The sequence below is a fragment of the Uloborus diversus genome, chromosome 2 (genome assembly GCF_026930045.1).
Source record: "Uloborus diversus isolate 005 chromosome 2, Udiv.v.3.1, whole genome shotgun sequence".
NCBI classification, from domain to species: domain Eukaryota; kingdom Metazoa; phylum Arthropoda; class Arachnida; order Araneae; family Uloboridae; genus Uloborus; species Uloborus diversus.
The window spans coordinates 139,349,939-139,366,739 of NC_072732.1; the positions used below are offsets into that span (position 1 = coordinate 139,349,939).

Below are 16,801 nucleotides of genomic sequence, written 5' to 3' on the forward strand. Positions count from 1 at the left end.
AAACCTCAATAACTCGACACCCCAAGAGAACATGAAAACATGTCGACTGAAGCAGATGTCAACTTACTGAGGTTCAGTTCCATCATTTTAATTCCCAAAGAGTTTCTGTATATCACCTACTTACTAATGTTAACATTCACATTATAAAAATTAATTTCAGTAAATGATTTTTTTTGTCTTCCTTTTTTGAAAATAAAATCACTAAAACATTTGAGTAACTCCTGAGAAATAAATCCATAATTTATGAAAAGAGGTGAAAAAGCTTCTTCTCAGTTAGGTCTGTTAAAGATAAAAAGTCCTGCTCACATCACGTGAGCAGCATGTACAAAACATGTCATGGTGCCTTTTTTCTATTAAGGACTTTCATGAGTACATTTATCCTATCCTTTCCGAGCCTTTTAAAATTGCACTAACAGCACAGAGTCTGGTGGCTGACACCCTTGGATAAATGATGGAATTCTCTAAAAAGATCTTTCCAGAAAGGGATTGACTGACCCAGAAACCGCAGTAAAATTCTGAGAAGAGATCAATATAAAAGAATATTGGTAGCAAAAATTGGACTACAATAGCATGACTGAATGTTGACTTACAGGAGTTTCTGCAAATATGTATTGAGTTACAGAGGTTTTAAGCAATTAAAATTAGCATTGTGCCAACCATAAGAAAAATATCAAGTTCCCGGAGTAGTCAAGTTATCCGCTTGCCGTGTTGAGTTTCCGAAATTTCACTGTATATTGTACTGCACTGAGAAAAAGGAAATTTGAGATTGATAGAGAGTGATTGAGAGTTAAAAATTTGAAGATGAGTATAATTTTTAAAAAATGTAATTTTATCACAAGTGCATCAATACAATGTTCCAAATTGCTCATCGTTCAAAAGAACGGTTGTTCGTTTCTTAAGTGAATGAACAAATCCGCTCATTTTAAGGATTCGTTCTTTTTGAAATGTTCGTTCATGAACGACATATCCCTAGTTTTTATATAATATGCCTTAACTTAAATTCTTATAGTAACATACTAACATATCTCAGAAATAAGGTTTAAGAAAATTTTTTCATTTGTTGCTGTCTTGCATTTGAATAGAACTAATAAAAATGCACCAAGACATGTGTATAACTCAAAATCAACAATTTTTTGTTTGTGGCAGTATTGTAATAAGAGTGCAATTTGTGCAAAGTTTTATTCTGATCAATCGTTGCGTTGAGTGACACTTGGATAGGGTTACTTGTAAGACACTATTTCAAAAATTCAAAAATGCACATAACTTCAAAAATGTATTTTAGTACAGTGAAACCCCTCCTAACGGACACCCCTCAAAGGCGGACACCCCTCTTATGCGGACAATTTTTAATTCCCCAGTTCCAATGCAAATAACATTATTAAAACCCTGTTCTGCGGACACCTCTCTACTGCGGACAAAAAAAATTGTCCTTATAGTGTCCGTATTAGAGGGATTTTACTGTATATGAGTAGAAAGTAAAAAAAGTCTGCTTGGACTATCATTTTTAGAAAATAAAAAAATGGTGATTAATGGCAGAGTGAGATATGTGGTCAAATAATGAAAAGTCATGACACTGCAGAACTTTCTGTTTTCTTACTTTTAAAGCTCAAGAAGATGCAAAATTTTAAAAAAGCCGAAATGACCACTTGGGTCTTTCTAATGTTAAGAAACATTCATAGCAACTTGTTTGGTACTTTCGTGTGATGTGATCAATAGCAAAGAAGAAGTGCATGTTTCAATGAAAAAAACCTCAATAGTATTCCTTCATAACATTTTATTTTGTGATGATCAAAATTTGTATTTTAGTCATATTTTTAAATAATGATAATTAAGTATGAAAATCCACCAGCAGAAACACCACCACCTGCATACAGTCCTAAAGATGACAGCCAGCATGGATCAGAATCCCAAACCATGGATACTGCAAACCTCAATGCTGGTGAGATATTTATGTTGTTTTTATTTTTAAACTTGATTTATTTATTATTTATTTTCAATTAAATTGATCTTAAGCTGCAAATTAAAATAAATAAAATATAGTACCTTCAAATCACAGCATTCCAAAATATCTTCCTAATTGCAACTTTAGATATGAAGCAGTGAGAAGCAAAGGGATGTGATTTTCAAATTTTGAGTAAAACACATTTAAAGATAAGACCCCAGGTAGACTTTCATTGAAAAGTTTTTTTTTTTAATGCACTATATAACAGCTTCTACCAGGGCTACTAGTACTATCTCTTGCCCCAAGACAGAGGTGAGGTTGACCTTCCCTTTTGTACTGGTTAACTCCAAATTTTTAATTTTGCCACTTACATCATTTTCCTTCTCACCGCATCATATGTTCTCTTTTGCAATTTGCTGTGTACAGATTTGAAAACTTATCTAAAATAAAGAGTAAAAAAGTTATTTAATAACCTTTCAATGATTTTTTTCCCTGTCAATTTTTTAATGTCATTAATATTATAGATGCAGATCTTGCTCCAGTTGCATATCAGGAGCCAAAGTATTGGTGTTCAATTGCTTACTATGAATTGAATTCTCGAGTTGGGGAAGTATTTCATGCACAGAACCACAGTATAGTTGTAGATGGATTTACTGATCCATCTAATAACCAAAGTCGTTTCTGCTTGGGACTTCTCTCAAATGTGAATAGGAATTCAACAATCGAAAACACTCGCCGTCATATTGGCAAAGGTAATTTTATGTATGTAAATGTAAACTGCTATGTAATTCTAGGAGCAATTTATTGTGCAAGTATTTAAATGTAACTAGTATTAATCTTTCTGTTCCTAAATGTTTCTAGATACTCCTGATGAGGGAAGCTCACTGATTTTTTTTTTTTTTTGCCCAATACCAGATATTTGGTAAAAATTCTAACCAAACAGTCAACTAAATGCTGCATATTTGGTTAAAATATTAAACTTTTTAGAAAATTTTATTTGTTTATTTTTTATGGCAATTTATCAAAATCTTCAATTTGTATCATGAATGTGCACTTCTGTTTAGCATCCTAAATATACTTACATTAAGTATTCTCATTAATTTAAAATGAAATAAATTACTCCAAAAGAAATTAATATAGTTAATGGCTAACCACATTTTTACATTTTTGTGAAATGATTTTTATTATTATTATTATCATTAGCTGACTAAACGTATTAATAAACACTTCATATTATGAGGCTATTTTTTCCCCCTTTTGGTTACTGTTTCAGATTTAAACTAGTAAGTGTTAGTAAAGTTAGTGTAATTAATGATTTAAGGAAAATTTAAGAGGAAAAAAATGGATTTTAACATCTGTGTGCCTTTTTTTTTTTTGCATTAAAATTAATTTTGATGTGATACAGTCGACGCTCATTATAACGACCACACATTATAAAGACCGTCCCATTATAACGACCAGTGGTAGAAGTCCCAACTTTGTTCCTATAAACTCTATGTTAATTTGCTTTCGTTATAACGACCGTTCTGTATCGTCTAATCCAATACAGCGACCGAATCAGCGGACGCTATTTCTTGTGTTCTTTCCAATAAAACAAATTTGTAGCTTAAAATGACATTGATTATTGTTTACGGACATCTGCCTGAAGTTTTCAATGTCAAATCCAACTTTAAGGGGGGGGGGGAGGAGATTACCATTCACCACAGCTAGCACTGAAAAAATAATGGGAGGAAAAATCGAGAAAATTCTAGATTCATAAGAAAAGGAAGTTGACTGATGTATTGGTAGTTTGGTGTTTGAATCTAGTATTTTTTAAAATTTGTGGTTCTCGAGGGACTTTTAAATGTTTCTTTGGAAAGCAAGAGAAACACAATTTATCACCTATATCTGAAACAGAAAATAATGTTTTGCAAAAATCACGTCTGCTAAAAAGGCAGACCTCTGTTTCTGGTTTTATCTTCAGGAATTGTTGTGGTAGTAGTAGTAGTAGCAGATCTGAAAGTGTGTAACGTTTTCCTCCCTATATTTTCTACTTTAAAACTTGTTTAATATTCTGTCATAATATTTTGCACACTACTTTTCTAAAAATTCCTATGATAAAAAACATTTGGGCATTTACTTGGGCATGCATGATGATGGTGTACATTTTTTAAATTTATACCTCTTATAACGACCACTCGTTATAAAGACCTTTTTCTCTGGGACGGAGATGGTCGTTATATCGAGCGTCGACTGTATTATTATTTAGTAACAACTTGAATTCATTTTGTAATATACTATATAATAACCTTCATTCATTGTATTAAAAAATGTGTTTGTGCCAATTTTTGAATATTTAAATTCTTTTTCTCTTCAGTTGCCCAATATTAAAGTATTTGGCCAAACGGTTTGTTCTATTTGAACAAACCAAGGTATTGGCTATTTGAACAAACCAAGTATTTGATTTGTTCATATAACCATTGTATCAAAAAAAAAAAAAAAAAAATGAATATTTGCATCCATCTTTCTGATGTGGACAAGCAAAATATCATGCATAATCTTGGCAACATTTTTAAAGTTTTTTATCAAAAAAAAAAAAAAAGTTTACAAGAGTGAAATAAATGTACTATGATGTTTTTCGGTTTAAAAAAAAAGGGAAATGCATGTTTTTTTTCACTAGTTAACTTGAAAAAATATTAACTATGGTTCTTTGATAAACTATAACTCAAGGGTGATTTTGTGTATTTGATAGTTTTCATCAAGAATGAAAATTTATACATGCTTTACGTACATTTTCGTGAAGGTTAAATCTAAATTTTTCTTAAGCCAATTGTTTGTTAGGTGATTTGAGTTAAAAGTTGTCAGATGTGCTTGTGAGAAATGTAAAAATCAATCAGATGTTGCAAAGGGAAAAACACTAGGAAGAGAGTATAAAAAATAAGTACATAAAGTATTAAAAACTAGAAATTGTCCAAAACAAATTTTCGTATCCATGCAGAATTTTTGAAAAAAGCATCTGTTGGAACAAGTGGTGAGATAAGAAATGATTGAATACCTTTGTGCTTGAAAAGTAAACGAACATAAAATGGCATATAAAAGGACAAAATAGAAGGAAAAACTACATACAAGTGTTTCATAGTATTGAGGAGCTCCCTTTTTCAATGCAAAAGAAGTGAGCAACGGATGAAAAGATATTCAACAAAGTGCATTGAAAATGGGGCTCCTTGTAACTCAAAACAGACATTGTTACATTGTTTTATAATCTTTTAATTTGAAATGCCTGTTTCAAAAATCATTAAAGTCTGCTACTTAGTGAGGCATTTTCTGTTGCAAATCATTAGTAAAGCACTGCTCTAGATTACTCGTTTTCTTGATGTAAAAATATGAATTTTTATCCTCCAAAATGCTGAATTTCCTGCTAACAGTTCAGCCCTAGTCTTCCTAAATTGCAAAATGTGTTTATCACCTGTATCAGTGTATTTGCGCTTTTATTAAAATCTTCCCATACAAACTCAATTTTACTTCATGTTCCAATACTTTACTTGTTAGTTTGGTATTATATTTCATTTTATCCTTTTATTTACTAACTATATACTAGTTTATTAAAGAAAGGAAAAAAAAACATTTGGTGATCAGGAAGTGAGAAGCCCAATTTTCTTCATTATTGCTCTGAACAAATAAAACTGGTGTACAATTTATATTTGCATAATATATTGTACTGTAATTTATTACAGTGCAGCATTAAATATAATATGAAATGTTAATATTACTAAATTACATACTCATTAGCATGTATATTGCATAATATATTGTACTGTAATTTATTACAGTGCAGCATTAAATATAATATGAAATGTTAATATTACTAAATTACATACTCATTAGCATGTGCTAGTTTTTAAATGAATATTGTGTTATGATAACACTTATCAAGCACAGTATGTAGGACATTGCTTTTATATCATAAAGCTTTGTTTTAGGTACCCTGTGCTACAATATTTTCCAGTTGTTTCAATCATAGATTATTTTTTTCTTTCAAACAACTTGAAACAGTCTTATGTTCAAGAATTAATTCAGTTTTATTTTAGTTTTATTTTAGTACATTTATTATGAAATGTCTATACTTGTGTGTATAACTATATGGCTTCCTTGGTTTGATATTATTTTCCAACATAGATACCTCAGTTGACTTTCATATTACTCTAAATAAAACCAATGCTTTGTTAGGAGGGATGTAGACTATAAAAAAAAAAACTCCAGTTGCTTGAATGCCGTATGGATGAGCTTTTATCATTATAGAATTGTAAATGCAGAATGGTATTAATATTTTCGATACCAATTCGTTTGAATTTAAAATGTGCTTTTCTGGATATTACTTGTTTTAATAAAACTTCAATGTCTTTTACTATACAAAATTTTGATTCATTCCAACAATTTGAATAATGTTCATGCACATGTAAAGATTATCTGAAGTTTTAAATTTTACTTGTACAGGTAAAATACTGTTATTAATTTGATTTTATTTTAGTGATAATGTGGGTTAATTTGGTATTTTTCTAGGAATTCATTTATATTTTGTCAATGGTGAAGTCTATGCAGAATGTCTTAGTGATAGCGCAATTTTCGTACAAAGTCGTAATTGCAATCATTCACATGGCTTTCATCCAACCACAGTTTGTAAAATACCACCGGGATGTAGTTTGAAGATTTTTAATAACCAGGTAAGACTTTTTCAGCAAGTATTCCTTAGTTTTTCATTTGAGAACATAAGTACTCCTAGTACTTTATATTAAATTTATTGTTGAGGGTGGCAGGATGGAAAATATGTCTATCACTGTTCTGAAACTGGGCTTTGATAATGAAATGTAGTTTCCAGCAGTTTCCAATCATTAATCCCATTATTCTTCACATTTTTCTTATTAATGGTAAAAATTTGTTTATTTAAATAATATATATCCATCAAAAAAAAATAAATATTGTGCAGTGAAACCTGTGTAAGTCGACCACTTGCGGTGCACTACTTTAGTGGTCAACTTATAGAGGTTGATTTATATGATATAGGACTAATTCTGTACCTGAAAAACGCGGTTAACTTATACAGGTGGTCAACTTTACAGGTTTTAGTGTACTATTTCATAAAATAAGTTTTTCCCAACCACTGGTTCGCAAACTAGCACCAATTTATAAGACTCTGGCACTCTGTGAAAAATGAAAAACCTAGAATGCTTTCTTTTATTCAAGCCTTTGCAAGAACTTGGTACAAATACAAAACTATATACCTAATGAATGGGTGCACATCAACAGAGAAAATGTCAAATGTAAATCATAATTTGAAGTAGCTTAATACTTGACCTGCTTTTGACCAAATAGAATCTCGTTTCAACCTTGAACTATCTCTTTTATTGAAAACTTGTTCCTTGTAACCCCAAAACAGACATCTGCATTTTTTATTTCTGTTAGTGCTCCTTAATTTCAAAATCTTTGAAGCAAAGATAATCTTTTTATGATTTATGCATCTGCCTTTGGTGAATCAGGAAGAAATTAGTGTAGAATTAGTATGTTTATATGAAGAACAAATAAGTATGAGGCAGGGAGAACCAATGGGGTGCAAGTAGACATTTTCAAGTTTTGAGTAAAACACGAACTGAAATTCAAGAAAAAAGTACTTTGCTTTAAGAACAATATGTGCCTTGTACTGTATTAATTATTACCCAATTATTTCAAACATAATCAACAGGGGAAAAATTTCGTACTACCTTTGAAACTGGTAAATTAGCCTCTTTTTGTTGAATTTTGGAATTTCATGAACTCTAGGGGCTATTTTGACCTCATCCCTTTTCTGCATGTTTTTAAAAATGCTTCCTCCCCCTCCTTTCTGCTCTCTGACCACTCATCCCTGTGATGTATGAAATTTTAAAATATAATTCACTGATAGTGGGGCATCGCAGTGATAGACCTCAAGATTCAGAAAAATTTCAAGTGGCCAATGGCCACTAGACTCAAAAAATTTGGTGGCCACCAGTTCTTCAGGTTTTGAAAACAGCGCTCTAGTACAAGAATGGGGGGGGGGGATTTCAATTTGTATTTTTTGAAACAAATATTATGAAAGTGATGCTAAAGGAATGCTAACAAGAAATATAAATTACTAGCAAAAATACCCAGCATTGCCTGGGTCAGTAATAGTTATGAGAAACAATCGTTACTTGCCTTTGTTTTCTGTTTTAAGCGAAAGAATTCAAAACAAACCTTTTTGAGGTGATTAAAAATCGAGCTTCTTCCTTGCTTATAAAACTAAAATAGCAATAAGTATAAAAAACAAAATAGTATTCATTTAGAAACGAAAGCACAACATTTAAGCATACACAAATTTGAAGAATTTCCGAAATATGAAATTAAACTCGACATGTTTAAAAAGATTTATCAGTTAGTACTTTTTTTTTAACATCGAAAACCTTCTCTGTATGGCTACTGATGTACGAACTGTTTTAAAAAATTTAGCCACCCGTGTTCCCCTTACACTTGCTTTAGTTATTTTGGGAAATTCCAATTATTGTGGGCACTTGGTGCGGTTTAAAATGTTGCCAAATTTGCGAGAATCATTTTGGGACAATTTCGATAACACTACCCCTCCTTACTAATTTTTATTATAGAAATATTGTCGCCAGATGCTGAGATACTTTTGGTCAAAATAAATTGGCGCTAAACGTTTTCATTCTAAATGTTTCCAAAATAAGTAGTAAAATTTGGCGATTGTTTGAAATTGTGCAAAACTAAAAATTTATGAAAGTTTTTTTGCTCTTTATGGATTTGCCTAATTTAGTTGCTGGATTATTTTACACAGTAAAAAAGGTTTTTTTTTTTTTTTTTTTAAAGATTCTTTGATTGGCAATATTTTGTTTACATGATGTAAGCTGAGAAACATTATTACGTAGCCTTTGACTTCAAAAACAGCGACAGTTGAAAAAACTACCAAATGCATCAGCTACTGCAGTCTTTCTGCAAAAATTTTGGCGATATTTCTGCTGGTTGATTGGATAGTGAGTAAGTGTCCAATCCGCATAAATAATAATAAGAAAACCGTTAATTACATTTAAGTTCTGTTTAAATGGAAAATGAGCAGTCAAATCCATTTATTTTTAGCCAATCTTGTGGAAAAACGTTACTTTGCGATTTGACTTGAGAAAAGTCTCAAAAGGTCAGACGAAACGCAAAAATATTCAACAATACAACAATGAACATCCAATGACATTTTCGGAAACCAGGGAGGTAGAAGAGAGGAGATAAATCTTTCCTATTTAGAAGTGGCAACGATTGTTCACTTTTTTAGAGAGCGCTGTCGGCAAACCGCTCCCGTCAATCGCAGCAGATCAATGTAAATGATGCTCATTTCTCATTTTTTTAGAGGCAGCTATTAAAGCAAAAAAAGAAAAATACAACTGGAAATTGGTTTTAATAAGGGGCTAATACAGAGGACGATGTACGGCTTTGGTCCACAGGATGTTTGCACGGTATTTTGATGGAAAAATTAATTTTATTTTTCATCACCGACTTGCCGAATTCGTCTGCTATTAATATTGCGCTTTGCGATGTTTTATTTATTACGAGTTGGAATTTTTCTATTCCTGTAAATAATCGACAAAATGAGAATGTAGTACAATTATTTATGTAAATACTTTTTTTAAATTAGTTGTAAGTTACGTGACATGTTTCGAGAACTAATTAAAGCGAAATAATTTTTTTGCTCTCACGACCTTTAACAGATAAAAATTAATGTAAATGTTCTATTTACTTAACTTCAAGCTGATATTGATTATAAAAATTTTACTTATGTATTTACTCACTGCTTAGAAATAATTATTATCATTGCTTTTTATTATTATTGCATTTATTTCGACAACCAAATGGAAAAAAAAAGTCGAGAAACCTTATTCATTAAAAAAATTATACCTTGGAACGCTTTTTTGAGATATTTGTGGGATTTTCTCTTGAAATTAATCAAGTTTTCAAAAATTAAAATTTGTCTTATTGTCTTATTGTACATGTATTTTTTAAATGAAAAAGGTTTTTTTGGTAGTAGAAAAAAATTCAATAATAATAAAAAGCAATGATAATAATTATGTCTAAGTATGTCTGTAAATACATGAATAAAATTTTTATAATCAATATCAGCTTGAAGTTAAGTAAATTCGCAACTCCAGCGCTCGAATACGCTACCTTGCTGTGATTTATAAAACTGCCGGGGAAAACTAAAACATTGCCACGTTGCGTTCCATGTGTGTCTGTTGACGTAAACACAGGCAGTTTGTTCTGAGTATTTATTAACGCAATCGATGTGTCTTAGTTTGCTTTCACCTACAGAAATTAATTCGTCCCTTAGTAGTATTCTCGAGCTCCTCAAAATAATGTTAGTTTTCATTATTTCCTTAATAATAGGTGAAAGCGAAAATTCTGGATTAACAAACTTGGATAACGTTCTACAAGGTAAAAAATTTTATTGTTTTGTATGAATTTGTAAGAATATGGGAGTTTTTTTAATCTTAAATTAATTAAACTTACCATATTTTACAGCAGCATTTAGTTGGAATGGACAGTATGCAAAATATTTTCTTGAATATATTATCGTAGAACAAAATGAAAAATGTTTAACCGAGAAAGAATTTACTTTATTCCTTTTATTCTCAGCTCATGAAAGGTTTCGCCAAATTTGTTTAGGGTTATAGTTTTAGTATTGTGCGAGCAAAGTAGCCTTGGCGAGATTTCGCGTTTTTAGTTAAACCATTTTTAATTTTTATCTTGAGTGGAATAAAATGGTAGTAAGATTACAGAATTCGATAAGTAAAAAGAAATAATGGTCAATCAACTGAAAAGAAAACTACCACCATATGTCCGTGAGAATTTTGTTGATGATTTGCATAACATGACATAATTAAATCGTAACTCAGAAATTAGAAAAATCGAAACAGAAAAATTTTTAATTAACCGATTTGGGAATTCGAGAGAAATAACTCAGCTACAAATGCAAAACAATAAGCCCTAGCCAAGCAAGGCAAAAAAGTATCATCTTCTTTCGATAATAATTTGTAATACAATGAAACCCCTTCTAACGGACACCTCTCAAAGGCGGACACCCCTCTTATGCGGACAATTTTTAATTCCCCAGTTCCAATGCAAATAACATTATTGAACCCCTGTTCTGCGGACACCTCTCTACTGCGGACAAAAAAATTTGTCCCGATAGTGTCCGTATTAGAGGGATTTTACTGTATATTGAATTTTCTAGCATTAATTGTTATTCTTGTCAGGCCACAATTATTATTTAGTTTTATCAAGAATTGATAAATATCGAATTTAACATCGTGGAAATAGCTGCTTAGAACTACGAACTACGTAGTTTGCACTAATCTTTGACGTTTATAATGCTTCTTTAATTCTCATTTCTTTCTACGTGGGCCTGAATATCCACAAGACTTTGAAAATTAATTTAAAAAGAATAAAGCGAAAAAATCATACATACGAACAAAAATCACAACACTTTTAGCATTTTCTTCGTTACCACATGCGTTTGTTTTAGTTTTTTCGTCCGCCATTAGACGGTGACTGCAGTGCCACCTATAGTTCATTGGAGTTGCGAATAGAACATTAACATTTATTTTTATCTGTTAAAGGTCGTGAAAGCAAAAAATTATTTCGCTTTAATTAGTTCTCGAAATATGTCACAAAATTTACAACTAATTGAAAAAAAAAATATATTTACGTAAATAATTGTACTACATTCTCATTTTGTCAATAAGTTACATGAATAGAAAAATTCCAACTCGTAATAAATAAAACATCGCACAGCGCAATATTAATAGCAGACGTATTTGGCAAGTTGGTGATGAAAAATAAAATTAATTTTTCCATCAAAATAAAGTGCAAACTTCTTGTGAACGAAAGTCGTACAACTGATTTCCAGTAGTTTGTTTCTGTTTTTGCTTTAATAGCTGCCTCTAGAAAAGTGAGAAACTTAGCATCATTTACATTGATCTGCTGCGATTGACGGGAGCGGTTCGCCGACAGCGCGCTCTGGAAAAAGTGAACAATCGTTGCCACTTTTCACTAGCAAACCCGTAGGACATTTCTCTTCTTCTTCCTACTCCGTGTCGGAAACTTAGGCTCTTAAAAGGTCTTGTGTACTGCCATTTTGGGAATGACCAAATATGGCGGCTACGACAAAAATTAAGAAATAATTTTTTGAATTTGTGGCGTGAAAACAAATTAAAAATAATAAATCTTCGTGAAGCTACAATTGAGTTGAAAAGTTTATATCACATTTGCGTCCAAGGCAATGAGGTTAAGATTAAGTTTTAAGAACAAAATTTTTCATTTCTCAAGAAAATTACATATTTAAAATAAATTTTAAGAAAAAACAAACAAGTTGCAGCATATTTTGCATTGTTTTCAGTAGTTTGCAGTTAAAGAAAACATCCAATTCTACTTTGTTTTTTGGAAACTTAGGCATTTAAGCATCGTGTCTACTTCCATCTTGTAAATGACCAAAAATGGTGACTACGTTTCATTCGTAGCTGAAAAGACTTTTCTATTAAAAAACGATTTTCCCAATTGGCCCTACCATCCGCAGGCTTGTGCTTTAGATGCAGGAAAATTTTTTCTCCCGTTAAATTTGTGCATAATTCCTGTTCACTCTAGGAATTTTTTTCTTTGGAACTATTGAAGGGCAAAAATGGCGTCCGCAGTCCTTTTTTATGTTATTGCCAGCGTCATTTTGCCTCAAAACTTTTATATATTTTTTTTCAGGAAACATCGACAAAAACGAAGATTAGAACTCAAGGTACAAAATTCCCTGGGAAAAAAATTGCAAAAAAAAATTTTTGGGTAGCAAAATTTGAAATTTCCCTGACAGTTTTAACTATGTCGTTTTCCATGACAGTTCCAGGTTCTCCGGAGCGTACGAACCCCGTTTAATAACCGTATTTTCCTGTGCATTATCCGCGGGCGGCCTATAATCTGCAGGTTCTAAAATGGACCTGAAGAAAAAAAAGTTTCGCATAATCGGAGGCGGTGTAAAAAAAATAAATTTAATATACCATTTGAGCAACTAAACGTGAAAAGGTAATTACTTTGAAGAAATAATCAAAATTATTCTGAAATATAATCTAAAATACAATGATTTCTTCTTGAAATCAAGATTATAGTACGCTAATTACTTGAAAAACAAAGAGTCAAGACAAAGGAACAAACGCTCTAATCTTGAGCAAATGGCTTCCTAATTCACTGTATTCTTGCTTTTTTTACATGGTCTAAATCGCGTAAGAGGAGCATTCAAGCATCGTAAAATAACCAACATACAGGCAGGCAGTGAGAAAGAACATACAAGCTTTGTAAAATAAACAACATTCAGTCGGAGTGCGGTCCCTATCGGTGAATCCTTATAGTACTGATGCATTGAAATTCTTTTCTTGGGATCTAAATTAAAAATAACCCCCCAAAAAAGTTGGCGACTGTAGAAATTTTTTGGGTTCGGCAATTTTGAAAACTGAGTCACCACGTGGCGAGTGGCAACCATAAATCTTGACCTTTACACAGTGAATTGTGTCTTTCCCTTCATTTTGGGAATATTTGTATATGTGTATTTTTAATATTTATCAGGTATTTACTCCTCCCCCCCCTCCCTGGAAAACTTTAAAATGGTGATCCGAAAGTTATCAAATTTCCTATCACAGTCCTTTAAAATTTTTGAGAGCCCTTAAAAGTTCTTCATTTTTTGTTCGAATATTAACCACTGGAGAGCACAACAAACTTACTTTTCTTAATGCAAATTGCCTGAAGAGTTTAACTTCAAACGATTCTCCTGTAAAATTTCATTTCTTCGTATTGTGGCACTCTTCTTCCAAATGAGCGATATGTTGTTGAAGTTACCTCAATAATATAAATTTTTCCTTCCAGGAGTTTGCTCAGTTGTTGACTGAGGCTGTGAACCATGGCTTTGAAGCTGTATATGAACTAACTAAAATGTGCACAATACGCACAAGTTTTGTCAAAGGCTGGGGTGCCGAATATCACAGACAGGATGTAACATCCACACCATGCTGGATCGAAATTCATCTCTGCGGCCCATTGCAATGGCTGGATAAAGTTTTGACACAAATGGGTTCACCAAACAATCACATTTCATCTGTTTCATGATGCATCTTCAATTGTAAATAGTCGTGATGTAAATTATTTATAAATCTCATTTTAGGAAATTTATATATATTATTATTTACATAAACGTGTTGTATGTCTGTCCACCATGTGTATTCAAACAAAGTTGCCATATATTTTAATTCTGTTTACCTTTTGTAATATTGAGTATTTGTATTCCTTGTACATTTTAACTTAGTGTTTCGAATGAGCGTTTTTAAAGATTGTTTTTGTCTTAACATTGTTGTAAAGTTTGACTTTTAGTTTTTTTTTTGTACCCTAAGTTTAAATTATAATTATGACCAACTGTTCGCCCTTTTTTGTTCTAAATGAATGTATAGTATGAATGTATTATTACATTGTTCTCATATAGAGGCATTTGAGAGTTCACAAGTATCACTGCCTATTCCCCCCCCCCCCCATTGGACAATAGGAAACTCATTTTGGGAAGTTATAACTCATATTATGTATTTATCATCCCTGATAAATGCATAATACTCAATTTTTTATATGCTACTTTTTACTACATTTTAAACTTTTCATATAGCTCTAAATATAACAAAATCTCTAATTAAAAATTTTATACATTTAACACAATCATGCTTAAGTTATTAAAAAGTCATTTCCAGTTAAGTGATCCTCAAAAGCTATCCATCAACGTGACAAGTGTTGATATTAAAATATAACTTAATTTTCTGATTTAAATTAAGATTATATTGCTTGTTGTGCTGAAACACTAAACAGTGTGTCAACATTTTACATGTAGCATGTGTGTGTGTCAACTTCTGGGGCTGATTGTGATCTGTTTATGTTCTGGATTTTAGGTACTTTTTGTGTAACACAGCCAGTATTCCAGTTTATAAAGATAATAGTTTTCAAAATTTACATCATTATTGTATTTTTTATCCAGTTATCTAAGTTTACACCTACTATTTTCTACATTCTTGAACAGTTAATATCTGTGCTAGATTAACAGCATAAGGAGGGAGCTGGAAATGTAACTGAATCCAAAAAACAATCAATTTTCAAGCTACTGTTCTGCCATAATGGAAAATTTGTTCTTGTTTACATGTAATGCATACTTCAGCTATTTTTTATAAACTCACAATCACTCTTGTAACTGTAGAAAGCTGATATACAAAAAAAAAAAAAAGAAAAAAGTTAGCCGACTTTTCAAAGAACTTGGTTATCATAAGCATCATCTTCAAATAATGTTTATTTTTGCTTCAGTTTTATTTCTTGATCCAAATTTAGATTTCACTTTTGGACCCCCACTTTTGCTCCTCAATTTGGACAAGAATGGATTTGACGCTGGCTTCTCATACTGCAGCAACATCTTAGGTTATACATTCATTGCAAGGTTTGTCTAAAAAGCATAGGTCCTACAAAAATTTCAAATATGACATTTGTGTATTTACTTCATTTAAAGACAATTTATTTCCTTTCTCCATCTATTCAAAGTGCTTTTGTTTTGGTTATAACAAATTTATATGTAATTAATTTTTTATTTTATTCTCAAGCTTAATCATTTAGAATCGTTTGGCTCGCTGAAGTTGATGTTGGTTTTGACCTTGAATGTTGGTTTTCTTTAAACGATTCCTACAGCTCTCCTTATGCTCGCAGAAACTTCGAACAAACTTTGTCTGATGCAGAAAATTCCAAGCGTTCAATTGACTTAAAACTTAAAAATAGGATTAAATTAGAATAGAAAAAGAACAAAATCGAATTTTCAGAAAATCGCTTTGAGGTGCACATGCTACAAACTAATTTTGTGCTAAATTTCATGAAAATTGGCCAAACGGTCTATGGGGTATGCGTGTCAAAGAGATCTAGACAGAGAGATTTTCAGCTCTATTATTAGTAAAGATTGACAAATTCATTATGAAGTTTTGCCCTATTTTTTAGTTTAATAAAATGCATGATTTATCAGACTAAAGTCGTATAGCTTAGTCCCGTCAGGAAATTAACTAACCCCAGTGAATGAACAGATCAAATATCTTTTTTAAATAAGTTCTTCAAATGCTTTCCGCAGATGAATTGCATGTTTTATGCAATTCTAAAAATTTAAATAAAAAACGAATCTATAAAAGGAATATTTTGGAAAAATGAAAAGAAAAGATGATTTGGAAAATAAATCAGAGGCATAAACTTGCCAACACTTCAGCAATTTTAAAAAGGTTTTTGCATTTTAATCCAATCTTCAGCTATTCTACATGTGAGATAAAACTTCCACATTCTCCCCCCCCCCCCCCCATGTAAATGAATTGATTACATAACATCAATTAAATTCTGCACCAATCGAGCACTTTTTTAAACGAAAGTGCCTAGTTAACTAATAATTTCTTCCTTAATGGTGGAATAATGCATCAAATAGTGCCAATTCTAACCGTGTATTTATTTGTGATGCTTATTCAGTCATATGTGGCCCTGTTTTGTTTTTAATTTTCCTCTTAGTGCTGTTCATTAGTTCTGATAAATATGGATAACTATGACTGATTTTAAATGTTATTAGCAATCATTCTAAACGAGTTACTTTGTTGTATTATCCTTGCATAGTTTTTTCTCCAATCTCGGCATCAACAATCTTCAAAGTAATAAATTAATAGTATATGCAATATAACAGAGGTCAACTTGTTTACTTATGTTTTTACATACTTGATGTATTAATTTGCTGCATCATTTTATATTTTAGTGCAG

The 16,801-nt window shown here is 31.4% G+C and overlaps 1 protein-coding gene across 1 annotated transcript in view; it reads left to right on the forward strand.

Moving 5' to 3' along the window:
* LOC129217371 (protein mothers against dpp-like) overlaps positions 1–14,107 on the forward strand; it is a 37,648-nt gene extending 23,541 nt beyond the window's left edge. Inside the window, exons 5-8 of the mRNA XM_054851660.1 lie at positions 1,853–1,939; positions 2,467–2,694; positions 6,482–6,642; positions 13,868–14,107. Coding sequence (XP_054707635.1) covers positions 1,853–1,939; positions 2,467–2,694; positions 6,482–6,642; positions 13,868–14,107 — 716 coding nt within the window. The remainder of the gene's footprint in view (positions 1–1,852; positions 1,940–2,466; positions 2,695–6,481; positions 6,643–13,867) is intronic.
* The last annotated feature ends 2,694 nt before the right edge of the window (positions 14,108–16,801 follow it).